General features: G+C 40.2%; 1 protein-coding gene across 1 annotated transcript in view; it reads right to left on the reverse strand.

Moving 5' to 3' along the window:
• Positions 1 to 6,982: 6,982 nt before the first annotated feature.
• Positions 6,983 to 27,154, reverse strand: part of TMEM236 (transmembrane protein 236) — a 45,767-nt gene continuing 25,595 nt past the window's right edge. The window contains exon 4 of the mRNA XM_036253834.1: positions 6,983 to 7,566. Within this exon, the coding sequence (XP_036109727.1) occupies positions 6,983 to 7,566 (584 nt within the window). The remainder of the gene's footprint in view (positions 7,567 to 27,154) is intronic.

Consider the following 27,154-nt stretch of genomic DNA (forward strand, 5'->3'; position numbering starts at 1 on the left):
AGCTCAGTGGTTGAGCATCGACCCGTGCACCAAGAGGTCACCGGTTCAATTCCCGGTCAGGGCACATGCCTAGGTTGTGGGCCAGAGCCCCAATGGGGGACATGCAGGAGGTGGCAATCAATTTTTGTTCTGTCTCCCTGTCCCTTCCTCTCTCTCTAAAATCAATTTAGAAAAAAATGTTTTAATATTAAAAAAAAAGAAAATAGAGACTCAGACATTTGTAAACCAATGTTCATAGCAGCATTTCTTCTTACTAGCTGAAAGATAGAAGCAACCCAAGTGTCCATCAGTCAATGAATGGATAAACACTATGTATGTATGCATGTATGTATATGTAGACAGGAATATTATTTAGCCGTGAAAAGGAGTCCTGATACCTGCTAGAACATGTACAACCTTGAAAACATCATGCTAAGTGAAAGAATCCAGACACTAAAGAGCAAATAGTCTATGATTCCACTTATGTGATGTACATAGAATAGGCAAATTCATAGAAAGAATAGAGGTCTGGTGGGGGAGAGGAGAATGAGCATTATTGTGTAATGGGTACAGAATTTCTGTTTGGGGTAATAAAATGTTCTGAAAATGACTAGTGGTGATAGTTACACAACACTGTGAATTGCTTAAAGCCACTGAATTGCACATGTAAAAATAGTTATAATGGTAAGTTTTGTGCAGTGTATATTTTAACACAATGAAAATAAAACCCAACTCTGACCATCCTCTTTATATTCTTCTTCTAAGTTTTGGCTCTGGCTTTTGCTTAGTTATTGGTGATAATAGTTGTTTTAAACTAGTATTTTCTTCAAGCTAAAGAAGTGTTTGTATAAAGAAAATCCTCATTTTTTTTTTTTTTTAGTTTGCAAGACAATTACAGAACTATTTCATTTCCTCCTAGTCATTCTCTTTCACAAACGTCGTGTACCTCACACCCACTCAATTCCATAAAAGATGAATTTACGGAACCCTTTGCTCTGAAATAGTTCCAAGAAAATTGGTTCAATAAAGTCTATCAGTTTAAACGGTAAACTGGTGATGGACACAGAGGTTCATGTAGTTTAAGCAAGTCTATTGTTTTAATGAAAAATTTGCACAAATGGTATCAAGATAAATTTGACTCAGTCAGGAAAAAAAAAGACGATAAAATGAGGCAGGTAAGTAAAAATTTTTTTAAAAAGATGGAACACGTTTTTTAAAATTAAATTTTTCTTGATTTTCGAGAGAAGGAGAGGAAGAGAGAGATGTCTTTATATTTAAACTGGGTTTCTTGTAGACAACATTTAGTTGTATCTATATGATCCACTCTGACCATCTGGATTTTTAAAATCATCCACCACCTGGGGATTGAACCCGTGAGTCTTTGCTTCGTAGGCTGACTCTCCCACTGCTGAGCCAAACTGGCCAGGGATGTGTATACCTTTTTATCCACCCATCTACTGATGGGCACTGGGGCTGTTTCCAGATCTTACCTATTTTAAATAGCGCTGCTATGAACATAGGGGTGCACATATTCTTTCTCATTGGTGTTTCGGGATTCTTGAGATATATTCTCAGAAATGGGGTCACTGGGTCCAGCAGCCAGTTCCATTTTTAATTTTCCGAGGAAACTCCATACTGTTTCCCACAGAGGCTGCGCCAGTCTGCATTCCCACCAGCAGGGCACTGTGGTCGCCGTTTCTCCACACCCTCCAGCACTTCTTTGTCGGTTTATTGACGGCAGCCATTCTGGCAGGTGTGAGGTGGTACTTCCTTGTGGTTTTAATTTGCATCTCTCTAATGATTAGTGATGTTGAGCATTTTTTCATATGTTTTTTGGCCATCTGTATGTCCTCTTTGGAGAAGTATCTATTCAGATCCTTTGTCAATTTTTTAATTGGATTGTTTGTCTTCCTTTTGTTGAGTTGTATACATTTTTTATATATTTTGGAAATTAACCTTTATCAGATGTACCAGCAGCAAATATGTTCTCCCATACGGTGATCCTTTCTTAATCCCTGATAACTTTTCTCACTTTGTAGTCTGCTCTATCTGAAATTAATATAGCTACTCCTGCTTTCTTTTCATTAATATTGACATAACATATTTTCTCCCTCCATTTACTTTTAATCAATGTGTGTCTTTATATTTAAACTGGGTTTCTTGAAGACAACATCTAGTTGTGTCTATATGACCCACTCTGGCCATCTCTGTCTTTTAATTGGTGTATTTAGACTGCTGACATTCAAAGTGATATCAATAAACTTGGATTAATATTTATCATATGCATTAGTGTTTTCTGTTTGCCCTTGTTCTTTGTCACTATTTTTGCCTTTCACGCTTTTTCCTGCTTTTTAGTGTTTTAATTGAGCACTTTATATGATTCAGTTTTTTCCTCCTTTCTTAGCGTATCCATTATATTTCCTCCTCCCCCTCCCCCACTTTTTTAATGGTTGTCCTAGACTTGGCAATATACATTTACAACTAATCCAAGCACTCTTTCAACATACACTGTAACACTTTACAGGTAGTGGATCATATAATAATCCTAATTCTTTCTTCCCATCCTTTATGTCACACTGACATTCACTTCACTCATACGTAAGTGTACATAAGCATAAACAGGTATATATACACATATATAAGCAATATACATAAGCACACAATCTAATATACTGTTGCTATTATTTTGAACAAACTATAACTAGATCAATTAAGAACGAGAAAAAGAAAGGCTTTTATTTTAGCATCACTTATTAATTTTCTGATACTCTTCCCTTCTCTATTTTGATCCCTCAGTACTGGGAAGAACCCCTAGGACTGAGCCCCTCCAGAGCCTTTGCTAAGAGTTATCTACACAAAGCCTCTAGCGCTTGGTCAGTTACAGTTCAGTTTTCCTACCTGGGCGCCGGCTCCTGATTTCCGCTGGTGAGTCTCGGACGTGGGAAGCTGTGACTCCCTGTATTCACCCGTCTCTCCAGTCCTGGGAGCAGCAGTGTTCCCTGTGTGCTCTCCTCTCTTATGAATCCCAGAAGATTTCTTTTTGTTTTTCAGTGTGTTTAGCTTTTTAGTTGTTGTTAGGACATAGTGGCAATTTCCAAGCTCCTTGTATACAAAACTAGAAACCAAAGTAGCCTAAACTACTTCTAAAGTAATTCTGTCAATTTTACCAAGATTTTTTGGTGGATTACTTAATCATAAAAATATGTAAAAGGAACAGAAATTTGCTGAATGAATGCATGGATGACATGTTTTTTCCCCCCAAAAAATGAGAATGTATGTCAAAGCTCTTATAAACAATTGTTTACAAATCTCTGGTGTTACCAAAACTATTAAGCAGGGTGCTTTGCTTTCATGTTCTCGGGGCCACTGCTTAGGGGCTTGCAGCCCGTGCACTGCCCAGCCTGAAGGGGTGCCCTTGCCACGGGCTGCCGCGGTCACGGGGGGCAGGCCGACAACCACATGGAACAGCGTGATTGAGAGCTCATGAGTTCATCTCCTGGCGGCGCTCGGATTCGGCTTCAGCTCTTGCTGTGTGTGTAGGTGTGCCTGTCTCTGTGTTTCTCCGTTTTCTCATCTCTTGATTCTGCTGCTTGTGTGTTTTGATCAGATTACTAAAGGATCAGAAAGATGGTTGAGAGACAGCCAACCAGACAGCCAAACTGAGTAAACACATCCTCCCATAATGACAAAGATATGCTTAAACATAGAATTTTTTTAACATGAAAAAATCACCCCTTTGTAATATAAAAGGGCTTCATGTATGTATATTTAATATATTTTCTCATTTGTTGTTTACCACATCCTTCTTTATGAGCATGAGTAGCTATTTTAAGTACTGTAGCTTCTAAGTTGTAGATTGTTGTTTTTGTACATTTAATTCAATATATTTCTAATGTTTATGAAAAGGAAACATTGATATATTCACTAATGAAAGTCCTGCTCCAAGTTCAACTGCAAAAGAGAATCATTCATTAAGTAAAAGCACTGTGCCCAGCACATAGTAGTCATTCAACAAATGATTTCTTTTCTCATGACTATTTACAATTGTCATTCAGTGAAATAGAGCTCTAATAAGAAAAACAAGATTGTTACCACTCACGTTTTATTTTTAAACATTAACTTTTAGAAGAAAAAGGCACTAGTCTATTGAAGGTATTAGAATTTTATTAAAATATTACTTTACAATATTAGTCTGATCATAAATGAACTTTTTAAAATGTATACTTTCTACAACTAACTTTATTTGAGCCTGACTTTAATAAAGACATAGTGACCAGCTGGGCTCCAAATTTTGCTTGGAATAAACTATCACACAGCCTACAACCTGTCCTGCCTTTTTTTACATGTATACTTTCATGTAGTAGAAAAGTCAACTTTTTAAAAGAACACAAAGTGCTTTGGGTCTTAGTATCAACAACCATTAGAAGCTATGAGAATCGCAACATAATTTTAATAACATAACTTTAATCACACACTGTGGAACTATGAATGTTTCATTAGCATAATTTGCTGCAATTTCCATTACATACCACAGACTTGAATAGTATAAACGTGTATGTACTCTTAAAATAAAAAATAAAAATTAAATTAGATACTCAAGAATTTCCCTCCTGCATGTAATTTTTTGTACGTGCCTTCATTATTTGTATAAATTTTTGCAACTTCCCCAAACTTCAGGCACATCCCCATACAAATATGAGATCAAAAAAATGCATTATAAAGTCAAGTAATACTTTTCAGTATATCTAAGCACTGTTTATACTATATATCCCAATCTGAAGATAAATATAAATTTATGCAATGTAGTTTCATATTTGAGAATATTACAAATCAACTACTTGATTTCAGGTTCCTAATAAAAAGTTATCATAATTTAAAAGAAATTATTTGTATTAAAATTTTTTTAGCATTAAGTATTGTAAATTCCTGTAGGATTGATAGATGAAGACAAAGATACATTATTATTATTATTATTATTATTATTATTATTTTCTTTTTTATCCTCACCCGAGGACAGTTTTGCATTTATCTTCAGATAGAGAGGGAGGAAGAAAGGGAGGAAGAGAGAGAGAAACATCGATGTGAGAGAGACACATCGAGTGATTGCCACCGACACAACCCCAACCGGGGCTGGGGACAAACTGCAACCGAGGTACGTGCCCTTAGCGGGAACAAAACCCAGAACTCTCCGGTCCATGGGCCAATGCTCTAACCACTGAGCAAAGCCAGCCAGGGCCAAAGATACATTATTAAACAAGATACCTTCAGGCATCCCTTTAAGGAATTGAAAAATGAATGAATAACTCAGAAGAGTGAAAATCTTGAAGAGTTATAACAAGGCTCTATGAGAATTAATAGGAGACCCTCAAGTGCTGGACTGATGAATATTCACATCAACTCTGCTCTGTATATTCAGTATATTTCTCACTTCTGAACATACTACTACTTGATAAAAATTTACAGTCTAAGGTATACTTAAGTTTTTACATATTATTTTCACAAATGCATGGTTTAATTTATTATATTTTAGGGTAAACAAGGACAGAGAAAAGAATACAACAGGAAAAATTAAAACAACGCATTTAACTACCTCTCTTTCTTTGATTTGGTACAATTAAAATACTTAGCATGTTTTGAGTTATTATTGTTTGCCAGACAATGTGATGAAAACATTCCTTCCCTCATTTAAAGGACTTAGAAAAAAAATTTTTATTTTATTTTATGTTTTCCATTACCTTTTATCTCCTCTCTGCCCTCTACCACCTCCACCCCTGCAATTGCTCATCTTTTAGATGTGGGAACGAGGGCTTACAGTGGTCCAAGAACCTGCCCAAAGTCATAAAGCCAGAGCTAAGCTTTTAACAGCTGCCTAAATAGACCTGCTGGTGTGAGGGAAAGCAGAGAGCACAGCAGAGTGAGCTGGGGGCTTTGGCGGAGAGTCCAGATGGCAGGCAAGTTCATTTGTACAGTCGTGAGCTATTTGTGCCCATAGACCCTTGAAGAGACAGGCTCTGTAACAGCATTACTCTGCTCTCGTAAGTCTCTCACAAATCTTTCTCGCGTCTGAAAATTCATAGAAAATGAAGAGCCCCTACTATGAATATTCAAGATGTCCCAACATAGTGAAGGCAAATTACATGATTATGTATCTAATTATTTACATCAAGTTATCCATTATATATAATCACATAAAACACTAGTGCATTGCTGTTATATTTGTATGTTGAACTTCTCATTTTAAACAGGGCTTGTAGGTGATTATTTCTATGATGGTAACAAGTTCCACAAAAAACTCTCTTACTTTGACATCTATGTCTCAAATGTATTACTGATGTACCTTGACTTTATTATATTAAACAATCTTTATGTTAGTACTTTAGTACTAAGGAAAAAGTTAAGCCTCAAACTGAGCCAAATATGTGTTCAACAGAATTGCTCTTTATGCTGAAATCAATTAATTACATAAAAGTCTGAGTTTGAAGGAGACCCTCAAACTACAATTCAGATTTTCAAAAAAGCATAACTTTAAAAAAGTATTTAACAACTACTGGTGTATTTTCTAAAAATTAATTTTAACACTTTAATTCTTATAATGCTTTTTAATGTAATATATGATTAATTATGTAATATATGATTAATGTAATATATGATTATGTAAATGATAAAAACCTCATTCTTGGACTTAGTGGGGAAACATGTTCTCATTTTTTTAAACAGGCTTTTGGAAGAGTGTGTTAAGAAAGGTGCAGTATATATAACTAACTAAAATTAACTAGTAACCTCTTCTGGAGATCCAGGGGAGAAAACCTATAAGAATATAAATTTACTTAAATTCGGCACTACTTGTACACAAGTAAAAAACTGATGTTACAGTTTTTAAAAGGGCTTATTTCCTACAATCTAGTTTCATTTCTTTATGTAGTACAAAAACGTATGCCCCAGACAATAAGATTACAAATGTGTTCGTGTGCATAACAAGGTTCAACTAGCTTCCATTTTCTTTTTAAAATGAAGACAATTCAAAGGTTGAGAAAACCCTGAATTTGGTTAAATAATTGAAGTAAATATAAGAGAGGGTCACCAGGATGTTTTTACAAAGGCCCAATACAGGCGTGATAGTCCCCAGGTCGATGACTAAACCCAGTCTGACAAAAATAAAGGGTAAATCCTGCAGGACGATGCCCAGGGAGTTCAGGAGAGGGTTCTGGGGAGTGAGCACCATTCGAAGGAGGGAGATGAAGCTGAAGAGATAGACTGGGAAGAGCCAGGCTGACTTGTACACGGCGTGGTGGCCGGCCACACGCACCATCTCGATGGTGTCGGCCCACACCACAAAGCTCCACGCGAAGATCTCGGCGCGCACGTCCCGCCGGGACATGGCTCTCAGGATCCCGGGCTGGAAGGAGAGCTCCTGGGGCCCCATCAGCCGGGGGGCAGGGCCCTGTGTGGTGGCTGCTGGTGCCAGTGATGCCGGGGTCCTCGGGGCCGGCTGCGGGGTTGCAGGGCTTCCTTCATTTTGCCTCCCGTCACGCGTCACAGTTGTCACTTGTTGCAACGTGGCGGCATGGATGCGTCTGTCTTCATCACCTGCAATACGTTTATTTACTTATTTAGTTTTAAAAATTGTTTTTAAATCTTAAATTTTATATAATGACAATTTTTTTTTCATTTTAAAATTTTTATTTCAACTTAACAGTGAAAAATAGAAGTGCAAGTGTTCTCTTAGGTGACCTCTGTGGAACAGGTGGAACTTGGAGACCCCAGCCGGGAGCAGACTGAGAGAGGCAGACAGGGCTCTGCACGACCTCGGATGTTTCTGGATATGGATCCCAAGTCATTTCCACCATTTCACAGTAATGGCCATTATTGGCTACTGAGCTAAGCTCTTTCATACATTGTCTCATTTAATCCTCAGAGAAACAGAGACACAGATCACTATCCCATTTTCTAAACATGGAAACGGGGGCCCGAGAGGTAGAAAGACACTCACATTCAGATACACAGTTAGTATGAATGAGCACAGCAGGAATGGACACCCAGACCTGTTTGACCCAATACACAATCTCTTAACTTTATATGGCTATTACCTATCTAGCAGCAATACACCATGTGCTAATTATAAACATGCAGATACCATCAAACCAAATGAATCTAAGTCAACAGTCCAGTCAAAGTACAATGGTCCAATCTTGTCATTTTATGAGAAGCCCACAGAATTCACTACAACTCAGATCTTCAGGCTTGGAGTTTGGTGCTAAGAGAGAATCTATTTAACCATGAGAAGGTCTTAGTGACGGGTAACACTTTGAATCTGAAATGTTAAACCTATATGCCCTATGCTGTATTTTACATCCCCGTGAATATTTCAAAATGAATACAAAATAATATTGAATGTAAACTGTAATTTAAAAAATAAAACAAAATTAATATTTTAAACCTGGTTTTCCCCAAAGTTTTTAAACTTTGGTTAGACTAACACATCTTATTTGTGGCCACAGACTATGCCTGGTCAACACACCAGTCATCTCAATAAGTAAGGCATTTTCTCATCAGCATTGCAGTGTGTGTGTGTGTGTGTGTGTGTGTGTGCGCGTGTACCTCTCTGTGTGCATGTGGGTGTTGAGATTGGGGGATTATGAAGAGATCCTCGAATCTCAAGACTTACTAACAATGTTAATGGTATGGTTTTTATACATGAAAAAAGTACAGCACATTATTTTTTAAACATTTACCCAGAACTCAAGCACCATTTTTGTTGCTACGAATGTATCAGGCCTTGACAAAGTTTACTTTGAATATGATGATAACACAAAATTCAAAGGGAGTCATTAGACTGAATATCTATAAAGGTTAAAGAAACGAAATCAATAAAAATTTGTTGAAATACATGGAGCTGAAGTAAAAGCATTTAAAATTATTATGATTAATGAATAATAAAATGTCTAGTTACTATAAATAGGTATTGTTTTAAGGACAAATAAATCTCAGTTTTCTTTTTATACAATTAACTATTTTAACATTTTAAATGTGAGTTGAGTATATTTATAAACTAAAAGATAACTGAAATTCTTGATAAAATATTACTTCTGGTATGAATCATTCATAAATAAATGGTAGGACCCATGACCCTTAGAAACATTTATCAATCTTCAATGTCACTATGGCATTAATGAGTAGCATTTTAATACATAATACTCAAGTAAGAGGGAAAATTATATACTGATTGCTATTATTTTAATGTTCACACAAAATCATCTCTTTTAAAATGCAGACACCCACTGGCATCAAATTCTCATTTTGTCAAAAAGATGCCACTATAAAAAATGTTTCTGGGAGTATGTCACATCCTAGAGAACTCTCCTTCACCTCTTAGAAGATAAAGCTGTTTGATGAAAATCCAAATTCCTTTTTCAACATGTAGAACACAGTGTATAATTTGGGCTTTTGAGGATGATTGCCAATTCAGCATTGTTTCAACACCAGGAAGTGGCGATCTAAGAAGTGACACATTAACACTTTTAAACAGTCAGTAAAAACTGTAATATCTGTAGATATGAGCTGTTAGATGTACAGTGAATTCTTAGCTAGCGTCAGCTTCTAATGAAATGATAAAGCCCCAATCCATGTATATTTGGTGAAATCCGAGCCCAGAGTTTCCTCTCTCTCCTCAGCTCAACAGAGACCAGTTTTGGTCTGAGGAGGCAGGGACTCTGTGTCCTCTTTCCAAGTGAGAAGCACTAGAACTCTTAACTGGACAGCTTTGCTGGCCTCTCAGAGGGCAAGATAACCTTGGACAAGTCAAGAAATCATTTGGTCATTAGAAGGACCAGCAAATGTATCCCCAGGCAATGTAAACTTTCTTGTATTTAATACTATTCCCCTTGGCTTCATGTTTCCCCTCAGTTCCCTCTGAATTGTTATTTTTTAATCTCCACTGACAGCTAGACTTCTTTTTGTTATTGTTGTTAGCTGTTAGTGTTCTATTCGGGTAAAACAATGTTGATTTGTGCAAAATCCATAAACGATATACGCAAGAAAAAAGAGATCTATTCACTTCCTTAGAGGTTCACATTGCCCTATAAAAACTAAAAATAGCAGCCATTCTGTGCAGTTCCCCACACCGGGCGCCAGCTGCCTAAACAACTTTTTGCCTTCACTGTGCAAGCTGAATAATTAAGGAAATGTAATTTCGATACAACAGATAAATGTTTACGTAGGTAACTCATGCCTATTTTGCTTTATTATTTCTTTATAATGATGCACCTCTGTCTCTAACTCGTCTCCCAGAAGCTTGCAGAGAAAACCTAAGTACAACATAACAAATCAGGAGTGAGGGCTTTCCTAGAGCGAGCATGTATTCCTCTTGCAAAAAAAAAAAAAAAGAGGAATAAAAGTTACTTAAATAAGAAGAGAGAATGAGAGAAGAATCACAAGGAAAGTCACCTACAAACAGGACAGAAATGCAGCTGATACTAAGAAGGCACTACTGATGCTCCCAACTGACCAGCACGTTGCAGAGAGTGGTACACTAAGCCTCGACTGGGCATGGAGAAGGACACAGCAAGTCGTGTGGAAACAGTCCCCACCTCCACCGCCCAAGTCTCCTGTGATCACCTCGATAAACACAGAAGAATACATTGTGGCAGGACTTCAAAGGAAGGTCAGTTCTGTGATGAGACTATCGCAGTGGGTCTGAATTGACAGGGTGTCAGGTAGGCTCAGCTGAGAAGTGACAGTTCAGCAGAGACATGAAGAATAAGTAGGAATGAATCAGGTGAAGAATGGAGACAGAAACTTCTCAGGTAGCAGGAAGAGATTGTGTCAACATCCTTTGTCTAGAATGATTGAATGGGAGAGCGTTTGGAGAGGGGCTGGAGCAGCTGAGAGGGAAGAGGAGAGGAGGTAATATTTATTCAGTTATTTCTGTATTCCAGGCACTGTTCTTAGCCCTTTCAATGCATGACTTCACTTAATCCTTACAAAAACTTTATGATGTACTTACCATAGCTTCTCATTTTAAAGATCAATAAACTGAGTCATGGAGAGATGAACAGTTGTTTTTAAGGTCACACAACTGGCAAGGAGAGAGAGCAGACTGTAAACCCCAAACCCTTAACCATTAGACCACACTGGCTGTGGCTGAGTCAGACTACGTAGAACCTATGGGCTATGATAAAGATTTTGGACTTTATTCCAAGTTCCACGGACAGCTGCTGAAGATGAAGGGACTAGGTGTCAGAGAGCCCAGAGAGGTCATGGAGACACCAGCAGAGAGGCTCTTGAGGCTGTCAGGGGAGCTGACGAGAAAGGAGATTGCTTCTCAATTCATAACAGCTAGAAGATCAAATTATAAAATTATTCAGAAAAATTCTGGCTGGTCTTGATTAGGAGTCCCCAAAATCAATTTTTTTCTGAGAGGAAAATGTTCCAGAAAAAGTTAAATGCTAATGATTTAGACATGACCTTCTAGGGAAAAAAATCTGGAAAAGTAGAAAATGAACAGTCTTATATAAAATATATTTTAAACATTAAGCACAGAAAGTACTTTTAGATATAGTACTCTTAGAGGATAAGAGAAAATATGATATATTAAAATAGACACTAGGGCCCTAGCTGATTTTGCTCAGTGGCATTGGTCCACAGACCAGAGAGTCCCGGGTTCGGTTCCTGCTAAGGGCACGTACCTCAGTTGGAGTTTGTCACCGGCCCCGGTTGGGGTTGTTTGGGTGGCAACCAGTCAATGTGTCTCTCTCACATTGATGTTTCTCTCTCTCTCTTCCTCCCTCTCTCCACCCTGCTGTATCTGAAGATAAATGCAAAAAAAAAAAAAAAAAAAAAAAAAAAAGTCCTTGGGTGAGGATAAAAAGAAAAAAAAAAATAGACACTAGGGAAAACTGTAAGCATTGTTATTTTGACACTCCCCACTGATTGAAATCACTGCACTGTGTTATAGCTTGTTTCCTTTGGGGAGCATATCTGAGGTCTTTAAGACAAGTAACATCACTGCCAAACAATAAATGTGGAACCCAGCACCTACTTCTCAGAAGGAAACAGTCAACATCTGTAAAGCATTTCAAATGGTGCCTGACACCTAGAAACAGCCCTACGTATGTTAAATAAATAACAAGTAGCAATTGCTAAACAATTGATAGTTTTAACTGAATTAGAACAGAGTAGACAGTGTAAGCGCGCTATGAATAGTAAGAGTGGTTACAGCTTGTTAAACTTTGGTTCTAACTACACTGTTACCCAGCATCTTGCATATCTGGAGGTCAAAAAGTTTGAGAAACAGTGTCACACTACAGAGCCTTGATAAAGTCGTGAGATTCATTCTTGTATTTGCCAGTTGACATCACAAAGAAAAATGCCACCCCACAGATACACCCTGTGCAGGCAGAGAGCCTGCTGTGGGCATCGCTTTCCAATCCCGTGATCAGTATTGAGTGGCGTCACCCGATAGCTTGACCGTGGCCACGGTGAGGGTACTCACACCAGAAAACCTGACAAATTATATAAATCGGGGCTTTCTTTCTGGCGAGAGAGACCGTTTTTTAAACATTGATCAGCACTGCTGCTTGTGCTCAAAATTATATGCCAGTTCCCACCAAGAAACAATAAATTATAATAATGATGAATTCAAGACAAATATTCAACCCATCATCAGTTCCGGAAGAGTCCATGAGCTCTATTCCCAGCTGAGACCCAGCTGAGGCGACTTTAAGAAAGACAGGATAGTGTCGTCCGGTAACTCAGACCCCTAAGGCTCAGTCTCAGTTCCTTTCAGGCATTGCATGAATCTGACAATAAATAAGTGTATCATTTCTGACTTTTAGGCAATGTGAAAATGTAGACTCACCTAACAATGAACAAGAATTGCTAAAAATGGATAATATTATAGATTTTTGAATATTCCATTTTTGAAGATTGAGAAAAACTTCTAAACTTTAAAAAAAAAATTTTTTCTTTATTGGGTTTTAGAGAGAGAGGAAGGGAAAGGGAGAGAGATAGAAACGTTGATGAGAGAGAATATCAATTGGTCGACCTCCTGCATGCTCCCCACTGGGGATTTGGCCCACAACCTGGGCATGTGTCCTGACCGGGAATCGAACCGGCGACCTCTTGGTGCATGGGTGGATGCTCAACCACTGAGCCATACCAGCCGGGCTCTAATCAAAGCCTTTAAATCTTCAATTTTTCATGTGGGATATTCTGGCCCTTCTCTTTAGTTTATATGTGTTTAGACTAGAGAATGTGATTTGATTTACAATATATAAATAGAAAAATTATTTTATATACTCATATTAATCTATTATAATATATACCATAATTAATAATTATGCTAATTAAAATCATAACAGCTAATATATAATATAATAATATAATATTGAGTATATTTAAATGAAACATAAATAGTAAGGTAAAATATTGAAAAGCATACAGTTATCTTATTTCCAAATATAAATAATCCTAGACTTTGACAGGGTTTGCAATGCCTCTGCTAGTTAAGCGCTTGGGTGCAGACCTCGGCTGGGAACCCAAGCTGGGTGACAGAGGCACACGTGTGGGCACGAGCCGATGCGCTGCCTTTACAGCACTTCCTCGGCCTTATCCATGCTCCTTAGCATGGTTTATTCGTGTGCTATTCTGCCCCTAGAACAGGAGCTGTTTTCACTCACCATGGTACCCCAGCACCTAACAGTGCCTGGCATCGCACAGGCTCTCCATTAGGGTTTGCTGAATAAAAGATGGAAAATTCCTGTTCTGGAGTCTACTGTCATTAGGGAGCAATGGACACCTGGGGGTGGGGGTGGGGCGGGAATCTGCAGGAAGGCAAGTGAGCTAAAGCATGAAAACCAGCTGTAGTTGTATAAAATGTCTAACACTATGTTATAAAAGGGAAGGAAGGAAGGAAGGAAGGAGGGAAGGAAGGGAGGGAGGGAGGGAGGGAGGGAGGGAGGGAGGGAGGATCTTCCATCTAGAAAAGCCAAACTCATAGAAACAGAGAATAGAATGATGGTTACCAGAGACTGGGAGGGAAGGAAGACATGAAGAGATGTTGATCAAAGGGTACGAACTTCCAGTTATAACCTGAATAAGTTTTGGGGATCTAAGGCACAACACAGTGACTACAGTTAAGTACTTGAAAGTTGGTAAGAGAGGAGATCTGAAATGTTTTCACCTCCAAATAAAGAAATGGTAATTAGGTGAAGTGCTGGAGATGTTAACTGACCCTATTGTGGTGATCATTCACAACATAGAAGTGTAGCACATCAGCACATTTTTTGTCTTCAACGTATACAATGTTCTATTTCAATAAACCCCCCAAAATAATGAAGCATAAAAACCAGGCCAAGCCCTGGCCGGTTTGGCTCAGCGGTTAGAGCATCGGCCTGCGGTCCTGCTAAGGGCATGTACCTCAGTTGCAGTTTGTCCCCAGCCCTGGTCGGTTGTGTGGGTGGCAGCCACTCGATGTGTTCCTTTCACATCAATGTTTCTCTCTCTCTCTCTGTTCCTCTCTCTCCCTCCCACTCTACCTGAACAGAAAATGGAAAAATGTCCTCGGGTGAGGATAAAAAAGAAAAAAAAAGAAAAAACCAGGCCAAATAACAACACCCATGCCCCCACCCTCACCCCCAGGTCAACAGGAAGAAGGACTCTGGAGTCCCGCACAGGGACTCCACTCTGATGGTCCTCTGGCCCGTGGGACCAATTCAGTTCACAGGCCCTGGAGGACACAGGAGTTCCTGGCAGGGCGGCCTGGGGACCCGTGTAGCCTGCGGGTAAGAGAAGGCGGAACGCACTTTGGGCCCCGCGGAGCAGGCTCGTGTGGCAGGGTACGTGCACAGCGGCAGGACTGCGGCTGACTTCAGCAGGAGATGACGGCAACAGGAGCAGCCATGGTTCAAGGCATTTCAAAAGCTTCCCAGACACTGACAGCATCAGGAGTCACCAGTCGGGACAAAAGTGCCAGTGTGTGATTCTGAGAAGACAGCATTTTTGAATTCTTAGGAAGCAGCCTTTGAAAACCCAATCACACCCAGAAATAGGACCCAAGTCCTCAAATAGCATGTGGTAGCAGAGTCTGAGCAAAATGGTGTTGCTTTACATAGGACCCCACTCTTCATATGCACAGCATGTAAACAGAGACAGGCCAAGAATTGTGCAGGCCATCAGCTCAACAACCTATTTCACTCTCTTCAATCCTAGACAAGAAAATCTAGATTTCAAAAATTAATGACCTATGCTGCTTTTTATTTTTTTAAGATATTTGTTTTGTTGTTTTTTTTTTAATTAATTTTTGGAGAAAAAGGAAGTGACAGGGAGAGAGAGATAGAAACATCAATGACAGAGAACATTGACTGGCCGCCTCCTGCATGCCCCGCACTGGGGATCAGGCCCACAACCTTCCCTGCAATCTCTTGGTACATGGGTCGATGCTCAACCACTGAGCCACACCGACCGGGCTAATGACCTATGCTTTTCACTTCAAACTGCGACCATAAACTTCTGTTGGTTAATAATGGTATAAAGCACAAGGCTTGGTGTTAGAAAGTATGCATGCTACATCCATGTTTCCTTGTTTCTATCGGTCTCCCTGAAATATTTATTTTGCAAATATCTTGCGACTCTCAAGAATCTGACTCCATATACTAAAATGGTTCCATTTTAAACGTGAAATTGTTAAAATCGTGTAACGCTGCCCTAATCAAAGGAAGCCCTTGTTCACGATTCGATAGCCCTGGATGTCCTATGCCTTTGGGGATCACTGCAATCTAGTCTCTGGCCCAATGCACACTGACCTAACCCGACAGCTGCACTTCATTGGATGTGTGTATGGGCAATTCTACCCTTCTCGCACCCCAGTCTGGTAAATGGCTACTATTTACTGAGGAGGGGGAAAAAATCCTAGAACTGACATAGGTTCCTGGAACTTCCCTCTTCTAAATAACCAAGGGAGGGTATGGAAGGAAATACCCCCCCTCCTTGGCATGGCCTCGAACACAGTGTTCCTCATATGTCCTCTCTAAACACATTGCAAAACACATTATGGAAACCCAGCTCACACACTGCGCTCATATTGTATGATAAGCTTTTTCTTAAAAAGAAGCAAAGGGGAACTCAAAATGCTATCCATTTTCGTCAGAGAAAACCAACATCCTTCTCTCTGTTTTTTCTCCTTTACCTTCTGTGGAATCTGTCCCATTCTATTTTGAGGTGTGATGAGTTCCAGTTCCAGGAAATCTGGGGAGCAGTTTCCTTAGGAATCTAGATGTGGTCTCTCAGCTTTTAACTTGCTGCTTGTTTCAATCCTACGACTTCCTATAACCAGGGGCTCTCACGCAGGCTGGACATCAGAACTGCTTGTGGAACTTTTAAAAAATTACAGATGCCAGGCCTTAGAACCTTGCACATTCTTTGAGCCAGAAATCGCCCATCTAGGCATTTCGATCGTCTCTGCTGGTTCCGACAGCTGTGCCTGGTAGGGTGTTGATCAGAGGAGGAGCTCTACCAGCATGTTGAAAAGACCCCCCTGGTGATAGGTGGGCACCTGTGGGTAAGAACCTCCCGCATATATTTTAACAGGTGGTCCATGACTCACTGGAAATAGCTTAGCTGTTCGATAAAAATAATCCCTGTCATGGGCGGGGAGGGAGGGGGAGGGGGGAATCGGGGCGGGGGAACATCTGTAAAACAAATAAATTATTAATTAAATTTTAAAAAATCATCCCTGTCATTCATTTAAGAAATTATGTCTCAGTAAGTCAATAACAAGAAGAAATAACTCAGAAACAGATCCTTTTCTTTCTTCCATTCCAGCTCTCAAAACTCCCAACCTGGATCAGTCCTACAGTCAACAAGTATCACTGAAGAAAAGTCACATGATCTTGATGGGACCCAGGATAAAATCCAGGTTTGCACCCTTCGCTGTAGCCTAAGCATGGCTCATCGGTGCACCTTTCGGTCCCGGACCCTCTCTGTCTCCATTCCCCACAGCAGCTACCGCAAGCCTCGCCCATCCTCCCGCACGTTCCCGCCCTTTCATGCATCACCATAGTTTTCAGCAGATAACCTGTCTTCCTGTTTCACAGAGACATTGGGACATTATCAGGTGTAAATTGCTCCTGCTTTCTTTCTACCCATCCACTCCAATCACACTGCACAAGGGTCAGTCATCTAGTGCCTGGATCCCACCCACTCCCCAAAATTATGATTTCATTATCGGGGGGGGGGGGAGGCAGTCTAGGACTCTAAACATTTTAAAGCCCTTTGGGTGATTCTAATGTGCAGCCCAAAGTGAGAACCACTGTGAGATGTAAGTCAGAATTCAATGACGTTTTCTTTTTTAAAATCTACATATGTCCAAGTCCCATCACCAGAGACCCTAATTCTATTTGTAAGATGACTGTGACTGGTATTGATATATATATATATATATTTTTATCCTCACCCAAGGACATTTTCCGATATTTTGTTCAGATAGAGTGGGAGGGAGAAAGAGAGAAACATCGACGTGAAGGGGACACATCAAGTGGTTGCCACCCACATGACCCAACCAGGGCCGGGGACAAACTGCAACCGAGGTACGTGCCCTTAGCGGAACCGAACCTAGGCCTCTCCAGACCGCAGACCAATGTGCTAACCACTGAGAAAACTGGTCAGGGCTGGTATTGATATATTTAAAGCACTCTTTTGAGAGCTTTTTATATGTTGGAAATTATCAAGAGAAATGGACAGAATTACAATAAAGGCAGGGGTCTAAAAGCTTTGCCAGATCAAGTAAATAAATATACTGATGATCATGTCTAATGTACTAGTTACCTATAAATTGCCAGTTTCTACCCTACAGAGAACCCAACTTCTTCATTTAACATCTAAATATAAAATATTTTTGACAGCTCTGGCCGGTTTGGCTCAGCAGTTACAGCGTCAGCCCACAGACCAAAGGGTTGTGGGTTTGTTTCTGGGCAAGGACACGTACCTGTGTGCAGGTTCGATCCCCAACCCCGGTAGGGGTTGTGTAGGAAGCAACCAATCGATGTGTCTCTCTCATATCAATGTTTCTCTCTTTCTCTCTCCCTCCCTTCCACTCTATCTAAAAATCAGTGGGAAAATATCCTCAGGTGAGGATTAAATATATACATATACATAATAAATAAATACATATGTATGTATATTTTATATTTTTTAGAAACACCTACCCTCAAACTATTTCAAAAATTCAAATAGAAGGAAGACTCCCAAACTCATTTTACAAGGCCAGCATTATTCCATTTCTAAAACCAGATAAAGACACTACAAAGAAAGAAAAGTATAGGCCAATATCCCTGATGAACATAGATACTAAGATTCTCAACAAAATACTAGGAAACCAGCCCTGGCCAGTTTGGCTCAGCGGTTAGAGCGTCGGCCTGCGGTCCGGAGAGACCCGGGTTCGGTTCCCGCTAAGGGCATGTACTTCGGTTGCAGTTTGTCCCCGGCCCTGGTTGGTCGTGCGGGTGGCAGCCACTCGATGTGTCCCTTTCACATCGATGTTTCCCTCTCTCTCTCCCTTCCTCTCTCTCCCTCCCACTCTATCTGTACAAAAAATGGAAAAATATCCTCGGGTGAGGATAAAAAAAAAATAAAAAATAAATAAAAAAAATATTAGGAAACCAGATTCAGGAGTACATTAAAAAGATCACACACCACGATTGAGTGAGATTAATTCCGGAGATGCAAGGTTGGTACAATATGCACAAGTCAATAAGTGTGATGCATCACATAAACAAAAGGAAGGATAAACATCACATGATCTTATCAATAGAGGCAGAAAAAGCATTTGATAAAGTCCAGCACCCATTTATGATAGAAACTCTTAGCAAAGTGGGAATAAAGGGATCATACCTCAATGTAATAAAGACCATATATGACAAACCCACAGTCAATGTCACTAATCATCAGAGACGCACATGAAAACCACATTGAGGCCCTGGCTGGTTTGGCTTAGTAGTTAGAGTGTCGGCCTGCGGACCAAAGAGTTGTGGGTTCCATTCCAGTCAAGAGCATGTACCTTGGTTGCGGTTTGTCCCCAGCCCTGGTCAGGGCCATGCAGGAGGCAACCAGTTGATGTGTCTCTCACACCTATGTTTCTCTCTCTCCCTCCCTCCTACTCTATCTGAAGATAAATGGAAAAATGTCCTCGGGTGAGGATTAAAAAAAAAAAAACACAAAACCACAATGAGATATCACCTCACACCTGTCAAGAATGACTATCATCAATAAGTCAACAAACAACAAATGTTGGTGAGGATGTGGAGAAAAGGGAACCCTCATGCTCTGTTTGTGGGACTGCAGATTGGTGCAGCCACTGTGGAAAGCACTATGGAGTTTCCTCAATAAATTAAAAATAAAACCACCTTATGACCCAGCGATTCCACCTCTGGAAATATATCCAAAGAAATCTGAAACACTAATTCAAAAGAATACATGTACCCCTATGTTCATTGCATTACTATTTACAATAGTCAAGATTTGGGAGAAGCCTTGATGAGTAAATAAAAAAACTCATCAGGTAGATGAGTGGAGACAAAAACTGTGGCACATTTACACAGTGGAATTCTACTCTGCCATAAAAAAAGAAGGAACTCTTACCCTTTGAGACTGCATAGATAAACCCGGAAAGCGTTATGCTAAGTGAAATAAGCCAGTCAGAGAAAGACAAATACCAAAGATTTCACTCCTGTGTAGAATGTAATGAACAGAACAAACTAGCAAACAGAAATAGAAACAGACTCACACAGAGAGAACAGACTGACAGCTGTCAGAGGGGAGGGGGGTTGCGGGGCTGGGTGAGAAAGATAAAGGGAATAAGCAAAAAACAAAAGAAAACAAAACCTCATGGACACAGACAACAGCATGGTGATTACCAGAGGGGAAGGGGACATAAGTGGTGATGGAAGGAGCCTTGCTTGACTTTGGGAGGTGAACGCACAATATACAGATGATGTCTTATAGAATCGTATACCTGAAATGTACATGATTTTATTAACCCATGTAACCCCAATACAATCAAGTACGAAGTAAAATGATATTTTTGAGAAAATAATTGGTAAATATTTATATCACCATAAAGTAAAAAAAAAAAAAAAATTGTTTAAGCCTAGCACCGAAAACAAGAGTCCATAAAGGAAATATTAATACACTGGATTGTATCAAAATTAAACATTTCCTCTATGAAAAACACCACAGTGAAATTAAAAGTCAAATATCTTTGAAATATATGATACATTTAGGAAAGACAGAGCTTACCATTCTTACTATTTACAGAACTCGTGAATTGGCACTTTAAAATAAAAGAATGAACATGTCAACAAAAAAAAAGATCAAGGACATAAATATATAATTTCTTAAAAAACACAGCCAATAAATCTGTGAGAGAATGTGCGACACAAGTACTATTTTAGGCAAATTATTAAATCTACATTTGCCTAGAAATTGGCAAAGACGAAAAGAAATAAATTACCTAATGTTACAAGGTTGGCGGAGAGGTACACTAGGGCATTCTTCAGAGAAAGCCATCGACTGACACGTCGAAAAACCTTAACACCCTGCATACACTGTAAGCCAGAAATTGTACATCGAGGCACTTAATCTAAAGATATAATCATCACGCTGTTGAGGTCCTGCAGTACTTGGCCCAAGTCTCTGGGTATTAAAGAGACTACACAGAAGGAACTGGACGGGGGCCACTGTGAGCAGATTTATTTGAAAACCTTACACCGCCAACATCATATCTGGCACCTCTTCTTACTGATGTGATAGTGGAAACCAACTCCTCTGAAAAGCTCTGATGTCTTCTACTCAAATAGCCTGTTGATCTCACCTCTAGCAAGTCGTCTCTGACTGTGCAGATACCCCGAACGCAGCCAAACTGTCTTGCCACCCTGTTGGTACAATCCCCCACGACCCCCTGAGTATTTGTCTGCATGTGCAACCAGACCATGAGAGTCCCTTTCTTCTGGAAAGCATTGTTGCCAAGGAGTCTGGGCATGTGCAGATGCTCAGGGTCTCCTGAGGACACTGCAGTCATCATCCTGATATCACTCAGCTGTCGTCCAGCGGCATAGCTGCTGCTAACGTAACTCTCTGTCCCCAGCCTCTGCTTGGCTAGTCCCCTCGTGGAGTGGCTTCTGACTCCCATACACAGCACAGGGTGCCCCTAAGCACAGACCTCCTGCACTATCCAATACCGACTATATTATCAGTTAATAAGTCATGGTTCATTAATATAACGGAATATTATTCAACCAATAAAAATGAGCCAGCAGAAAAAGATGATACCCACAACACAAAGTTAAGGAAAAAAGGAAGTTACAAAACAGGTTTTCTTAAGTGAAGAATGCTCATCAAGGTGCCATCAGTTATAAATGTCTAGCGTGTAGGAATATGGTTGATTTCCATTTTCTTTTTTAAATGAATATGTATTATTTTGGAAAAAACAGAAAGTATGAGAAATAAGGCAATTCAAAATGGAATGTTAAAAATGCTATCTGGTTTTGGTATGTGTTGGGCCACAAATCTGTGTGTGTGCTCCACCAGGATGGGCCTGCTCTACCTGCAAAGCTGCATTGCATTGTGTTTTGTATTGTGTGTTGTGTTGTGTTGTGTTGTGTTGTGTTGTGTTGCATGGCGTCGCATCATATGGTATTGTATTGTGTTGCATTGCATCCCAGGGCAGCAGCCGTCACAAGGCTTTGGGTGGGGGCACACTTTATCCCTGGGTGCTGCAGCGTCATGACTGCCGGGGAGCCAGCAGCCGGAGAGGGAGAGAATTGGCCACCCTGGTTAGAGTGTTGCCCTAGAAATAGATCCAGCCTATGACTCGAAATGAGGTCCTGGACTAACAGCTTTCAATCATTAGCAGAAGAACCAGTTTTTCAAGGAAAGGTTACATAAAATACTAACATCTGAACAAACAACAACTTTGTTGATCTGGTTCCAGTGGGAATTGGGGGGCATCCAGAGGTTTTCAGAGCAGCTCTTGAAGTAGCTTTGTAGATTTCCAAATTGACCGTTTGGAGGCAAACAGAAGTTGGTGTTGAGAAGGCAGCGTCCACTCTGGCCGTTTGGCTCAGCAGTCAGGGCATGGGCCTGCGGACCAAAGGGTTGCGGATTCAATTCGCAGTCAAGAGCACATGCCCGGGTTGCTGGCTTGATCCCCAGTGGGGGGCATGCAGGAGGTAGCCAATTGATGTATTTCTCTCACATTGATGCTTCTATTTCTCTCCCCCTTCTTCTCTCTCTAAAAAATCAGTAAAAACATATTAAAAAAAAAAAGAATACACTTGTAAAAACTCTGGGTAGTGTGCTAAGTGGTTAGAGCTTCAGATTGTGCACCAAAGGGTCGCAGGTTTGACTCCTGGTCAAGGGCATGTACCATGGTTGCAGGTTTGATCCCTAGCCTTGGTTGGGGTGCATGCAGGAAGCAACCAATCAATGTGTCTGTCTCACATTGATGTTTCTCTCTCCCTCTCTCCCTCCCCTTTCTCTCCCTTCCACTCTGTCTAAAAATCAATGGAAAAGTATCCTCAGGTGAGAATTAACCAATAAGAAAAAAAGAAGGCAGCTTCCATTCCAGCAAGGTTTGTTCATTCAGGGTGTGAAATCCAACTGAAGTAATTTTTACTACCAAAACATGTATACCTAACCCGTTGGATAGGACAAAGTTTTCCCTTCATCTGCAGCCCCAAAGTAACTATTATACTCTGTTATACCACTTACAACATAGTGCCCAAGCAGGGCTCACGCTATTCAAAGAGTCCTGCAGGTAGGATTAAAAATTTGCACCCTATCCATGGACCTCTTATGTGTCTCTTTGCATTCCCTGATTTATACAGGGGGTGATGAATGAATCCAGGTGGAGGCAGGGAAGGAAATCTAAAGGTGATCCTGATTTGGGGTTCAGACAATATAGGCAAGCCTGACGTAAGAGAATCTATGAGACCTCTGTGGGGAAAAAAAGAAGCCACAAGCTCCAGTGATAGGAGGGGAAATGGAGGTTTCCAGGGGAGGCAAATGGCCATTACTTGAAATCATTCGCGCCCAGCCAATCTGCTGGTAAACAAGCACCCTGGGGATAAAAGCTGCCGTTTCCTAATGAAAGCAGCTATTCCATTCCTCGGATGGGACTCTCCCTCCGGAGAAGCAGAGCTCGGTGGAAGAATGCCAGTGTCCCAAGCTGCACAGGAAAGGTAAGCAGGGCACAGCCCAGCTGAACAGCCTCCAGAGGCAAGTGGCAGGGGTGCGCGGCGCGCACAGAGGAGCGGGAGTGGGGAAATGGCACGCCAAGGTGTTTGTGCCCGAGGACGGCGACCGAGAGGACAGCAGGAGCGATGGGTGCTCAACAGTCTGGACAACCGGCGGGGAACAATACCAGAGGAAGAGAGGTGAAGGTCCAGGCAATTACAGGTTGGGAGTGAACTAGCCAAATGCAGATGGAGATGTTAAGGTATGCTCATTTGTACACAGATCCTACTAAGAGCAGGGGACATCCAGTCTATGTTTGTGTGTGTGTGTGTGTATGTGTGTGTGTGTGTGTGTGTGTGTGTGTGTGTGTGTGTGTGTATATATATATATATATATTTTTTGGTACGTGCCCCTAGCGGGAACTGAACCCAGGACTCTCTGGTCCACAGGCCGACGCTCCAACCGCTGAGCCAAACTGGCCAGGGCTTATTTTTATATTTTTCATAAGACTGGGGATTGACATTATAGTAAGTCCTCACTTACCATCACTGTTCTGTGACTTTAAGCAAAACAACATAGAGCAAAACCAAATTTACATCGAATGAAACGTCATTCAAGCACTACGTACATGTGGGACACTGCATGCCTCTGAGGTCTATGTGCCAGAAAACATTCCTCTGTGAGGCTCACGCGACAAGCAACGACGCCCTTAGACATTTTGGCATAGTAGTCACTTGGTGCTGAAGTATTTCACCTGTTCATCAGAAGTGAGCAAAAGCAATTCCTTGGTCTAGTAAAGTCTGCTTTAAGCAAAAGCATATTTCCTATAAAGAATAATTTTTATTTTATTATTATTTTTTTAATCATCACCTGAGGATATGTGTTTTGTTTTGTTTTTAATTGATTTTAGAAAGAGAGGAAGGGAGAGAGAGAGAGAGAGAGAGAGAGAGAGAGAGAGAGAGAAACATCGATGTGAGAGGAATGTGGATCGGTTACCTATGTGTCCCAACCAGGACGGAACCCCAAACCTAGGTATGTGCCCTGACCGGGATCGAGCCTGCAACCTTTTTGGTGTGCAGGATCATGCTCTAACCTACTGAGCACCTGGCTGGGGCAAGAAAACTTTTTTTTTAATCCCCACCCGAGGATATTTTTCTATTTATCTTCAGATAAAATGGAAAGGGGGGAGAGAGAGAGAGAGAAACATCGGCGTGAGAGGGACACATCTACTGGTTACCTCCCACATGACCCTGACCAGGCCCAGGGATGAACTGCAACCGAGGTACATGCCCTTGACCGGGATCAAACCCATGACTCTTTGGTCCATGGGCTGATGCTCTAACCACTGAGCAAAACCAGTCAGAGCAAGAATAACTTTTATTTTAAAATTTAGAAATAGGAAAAGCTACATGATGATTAACCTTTGGTAGCTTGGAATTAAGACGGTTAGGATAGTGCAAGAGTGTCCAAGCATTGTAGATTACCTTAGTTTCATCTATACAAGGTCAAAACTGCTACAAGCCTGAAAGGAGCCAAATTATTTTAAACCTGTTTGTCACCCACCCTTCCCTACCTCTTTGATTCTGAAGTACCACATGTAGTGAAACCATATTTATAGCATACTTGCTGATTTTCAGATTTATGTAATTAACTTCCAGGGGATAAAAGAGAGTTTTCCATGGATTAAAAATTCACACAATTCATTTTATTAGTATGCATTCTAAAGTAAGTATTAGAGACTGATTTCAATGTTTGCATAAAAATCAGACCAATATATAATTAATATTTACAAAGGTATTTTGAGTGAATGCTAGTTTTTTAAAGTGTGATTTTTATTAAACGGTAGTGCTATTAAAACAGATATTAACCCTCTTAAATTTGGACAGAGAAAATCTCCAGAACAGGGCTCTTCAACTAAGATGAAGCAGTTATACAAGGTGCCCTAGAATCTTCTCCCTAAGACTGACTTTTTCTTTGGTATTTGTTTATTTCAATTCTCAGTTTCATCAGGACTTCTGATACAGGAAAAATTCCCATTTAAAAATCCAACTCAATCCAGCCAGTGTGGCTCAGTGGTTGAGCATCGACCCATGCACCAAGAGGTCGCCGGTTCGATTTCCGGTCAAGACACATGCCCAGGTTGTGGGCCACATCCCCACTGGGGGGCATGCAGGAGGCAGCCAATCGATGTTCTTTCTCATCAATGTTTCTGTCTCTCTCTCCCCCTCCCTTCCTCTCTCTCTAAGACAATAAAAACATTTTTTTAAAAGAAAAGTTTTAAAAAAATCCAACTCCTAACATAAAATGTAAAATGCCAGTCACTTCTTCCCAAAAATATAAATGTGTATTTTTTAAAAGAGAACTTTCACTTAAACTTAAACAGAAACGTTCATATTCACATGGAAAATATAGAGTCGTTAAACAGTGCAGACCCTGGCTGGGTAGACCAGTTGGTTCAAGAGTCGTCCAGATATGTCAAGGATGCAGTTTCGATCCCCAGTCAGGCACATGCAAGAAGCAACCAATGAATGCATAAATAAATGGAACAAATCTCTCTCTCTCAAATCAATAAAAATGAAAGAGTGAAATTTCAAACTACATTTATGTCATTAAGGAGCCTAGAGAAGTAGCAAAGGGTCTGACAACTCCCAAATCTTCTCAGTTAAAAAACATAAAAAAACAAAAACACTGGACTGTGAAGGGCAGATGTAACTCGGGAGGACCTTCTCCTCAACAAACGGCCACTGGCTGCCACCTTATCTAACATGTCACAGGCATGTGTTAAACATAACAGTTCATCTCCTGCCACCAAAGGACAAAGTGTAAGATACAAAGCCCAGTGTCAGGTTTCCTGGTGGCCTCCAACTCAGTTTTAGTTTTATAATTTGAGGAGCAAGAGTGACTGACTGGAAGGGTGATGGCTCATAGCCCACAGCGTGATTGTCCGGCCTTTTCCTTCCTGGCAGTACCAGCCTGCCGATGATGCCCTCTGACTCACTCCCTCTGCCCGCCCCGCCCATCAGGAGGTGAGCAGACAAAACCCATTCATTTCAGACACGAATCTTAGTCATACAATAACTGCAGCATAACACAGATACTATCACGTGAAACTCAATGAAAGTTGAAGGAATTTGGTACTGACCAAACAAAATATTCAATTCACAAAATATTTTTTAAAAAGACACCTTGATTTAATTTTGACTGATCCCTTTAACAGAATAAGGCATATCTTGTTTTTTAAAGTGTGATCTTCAGCTTTTTGACAATCCACATTAAAACAATTAAAAACAATTCTCTAGCACATAACTGCAGTAGTCATATTAATTCTTGTATCAACGGTATCTAAACTAAACTATATATTCATCTAAACTTAAAGTTTTTGGCTTTTTTTTTAATTTTTAATTAATTTTTTTAAAATTATTAATTATTATTATTATTATTTTTTTTTTAGAGAGAGAGAAGAAGAGAGAAGGAGACAGAGAAACATCGACTGGAGAAAGAAACTGACTCGAGAGCAACACATGGGCCAGCTGCCTCCCGCATGCCCCCTACTGGGGATTGAGCCCACTACCCAGGCAAGTGACTTGACTGGGAATCGAACTGGCATCTTTTCAGTGCAGGGGACAACGTCCAACCGAGTCACACTGGCCAGGGCTAAAGCTAAAATTTTAAGGGAGTTTCTAAAAATACAAATCTATAATAATTTACTTAGATAATTTTCTTGCTAAACATTACATTTTTGGTATTAAATATCTGGTAATTTTATTCATTTTATCAGTACTATCAAAATGCAAATTTGAAGTAAGAATAATTGTCTAGCAATCAAAGTAGGTTTAAAAATAATTATATTTAGATGTCATCATTTGTAATCTTCTATCTGTAATGTTAACTCTAAGAAGTTATCAAACATGTCAATAAATAACAGTGGCAGACAAGTGAGCAATATGTC

The sequence above is a fragment of the Molossus molossus genome, unplaced genomic scaffold, assembly GCF_014108415.1.
Source record: "Molossus molossus isolate mMolMol1 unplaced genomic scaffold, mMolMol1.p scaffold_m16_p_1, whole genome shotgun sequence".
Classification (NCBI taxonomy): Eukaryota; Metazoa; Chordata; class Mammalia; order Chiroptera; family Molossidae; genus Molossus; species Molossus molossus.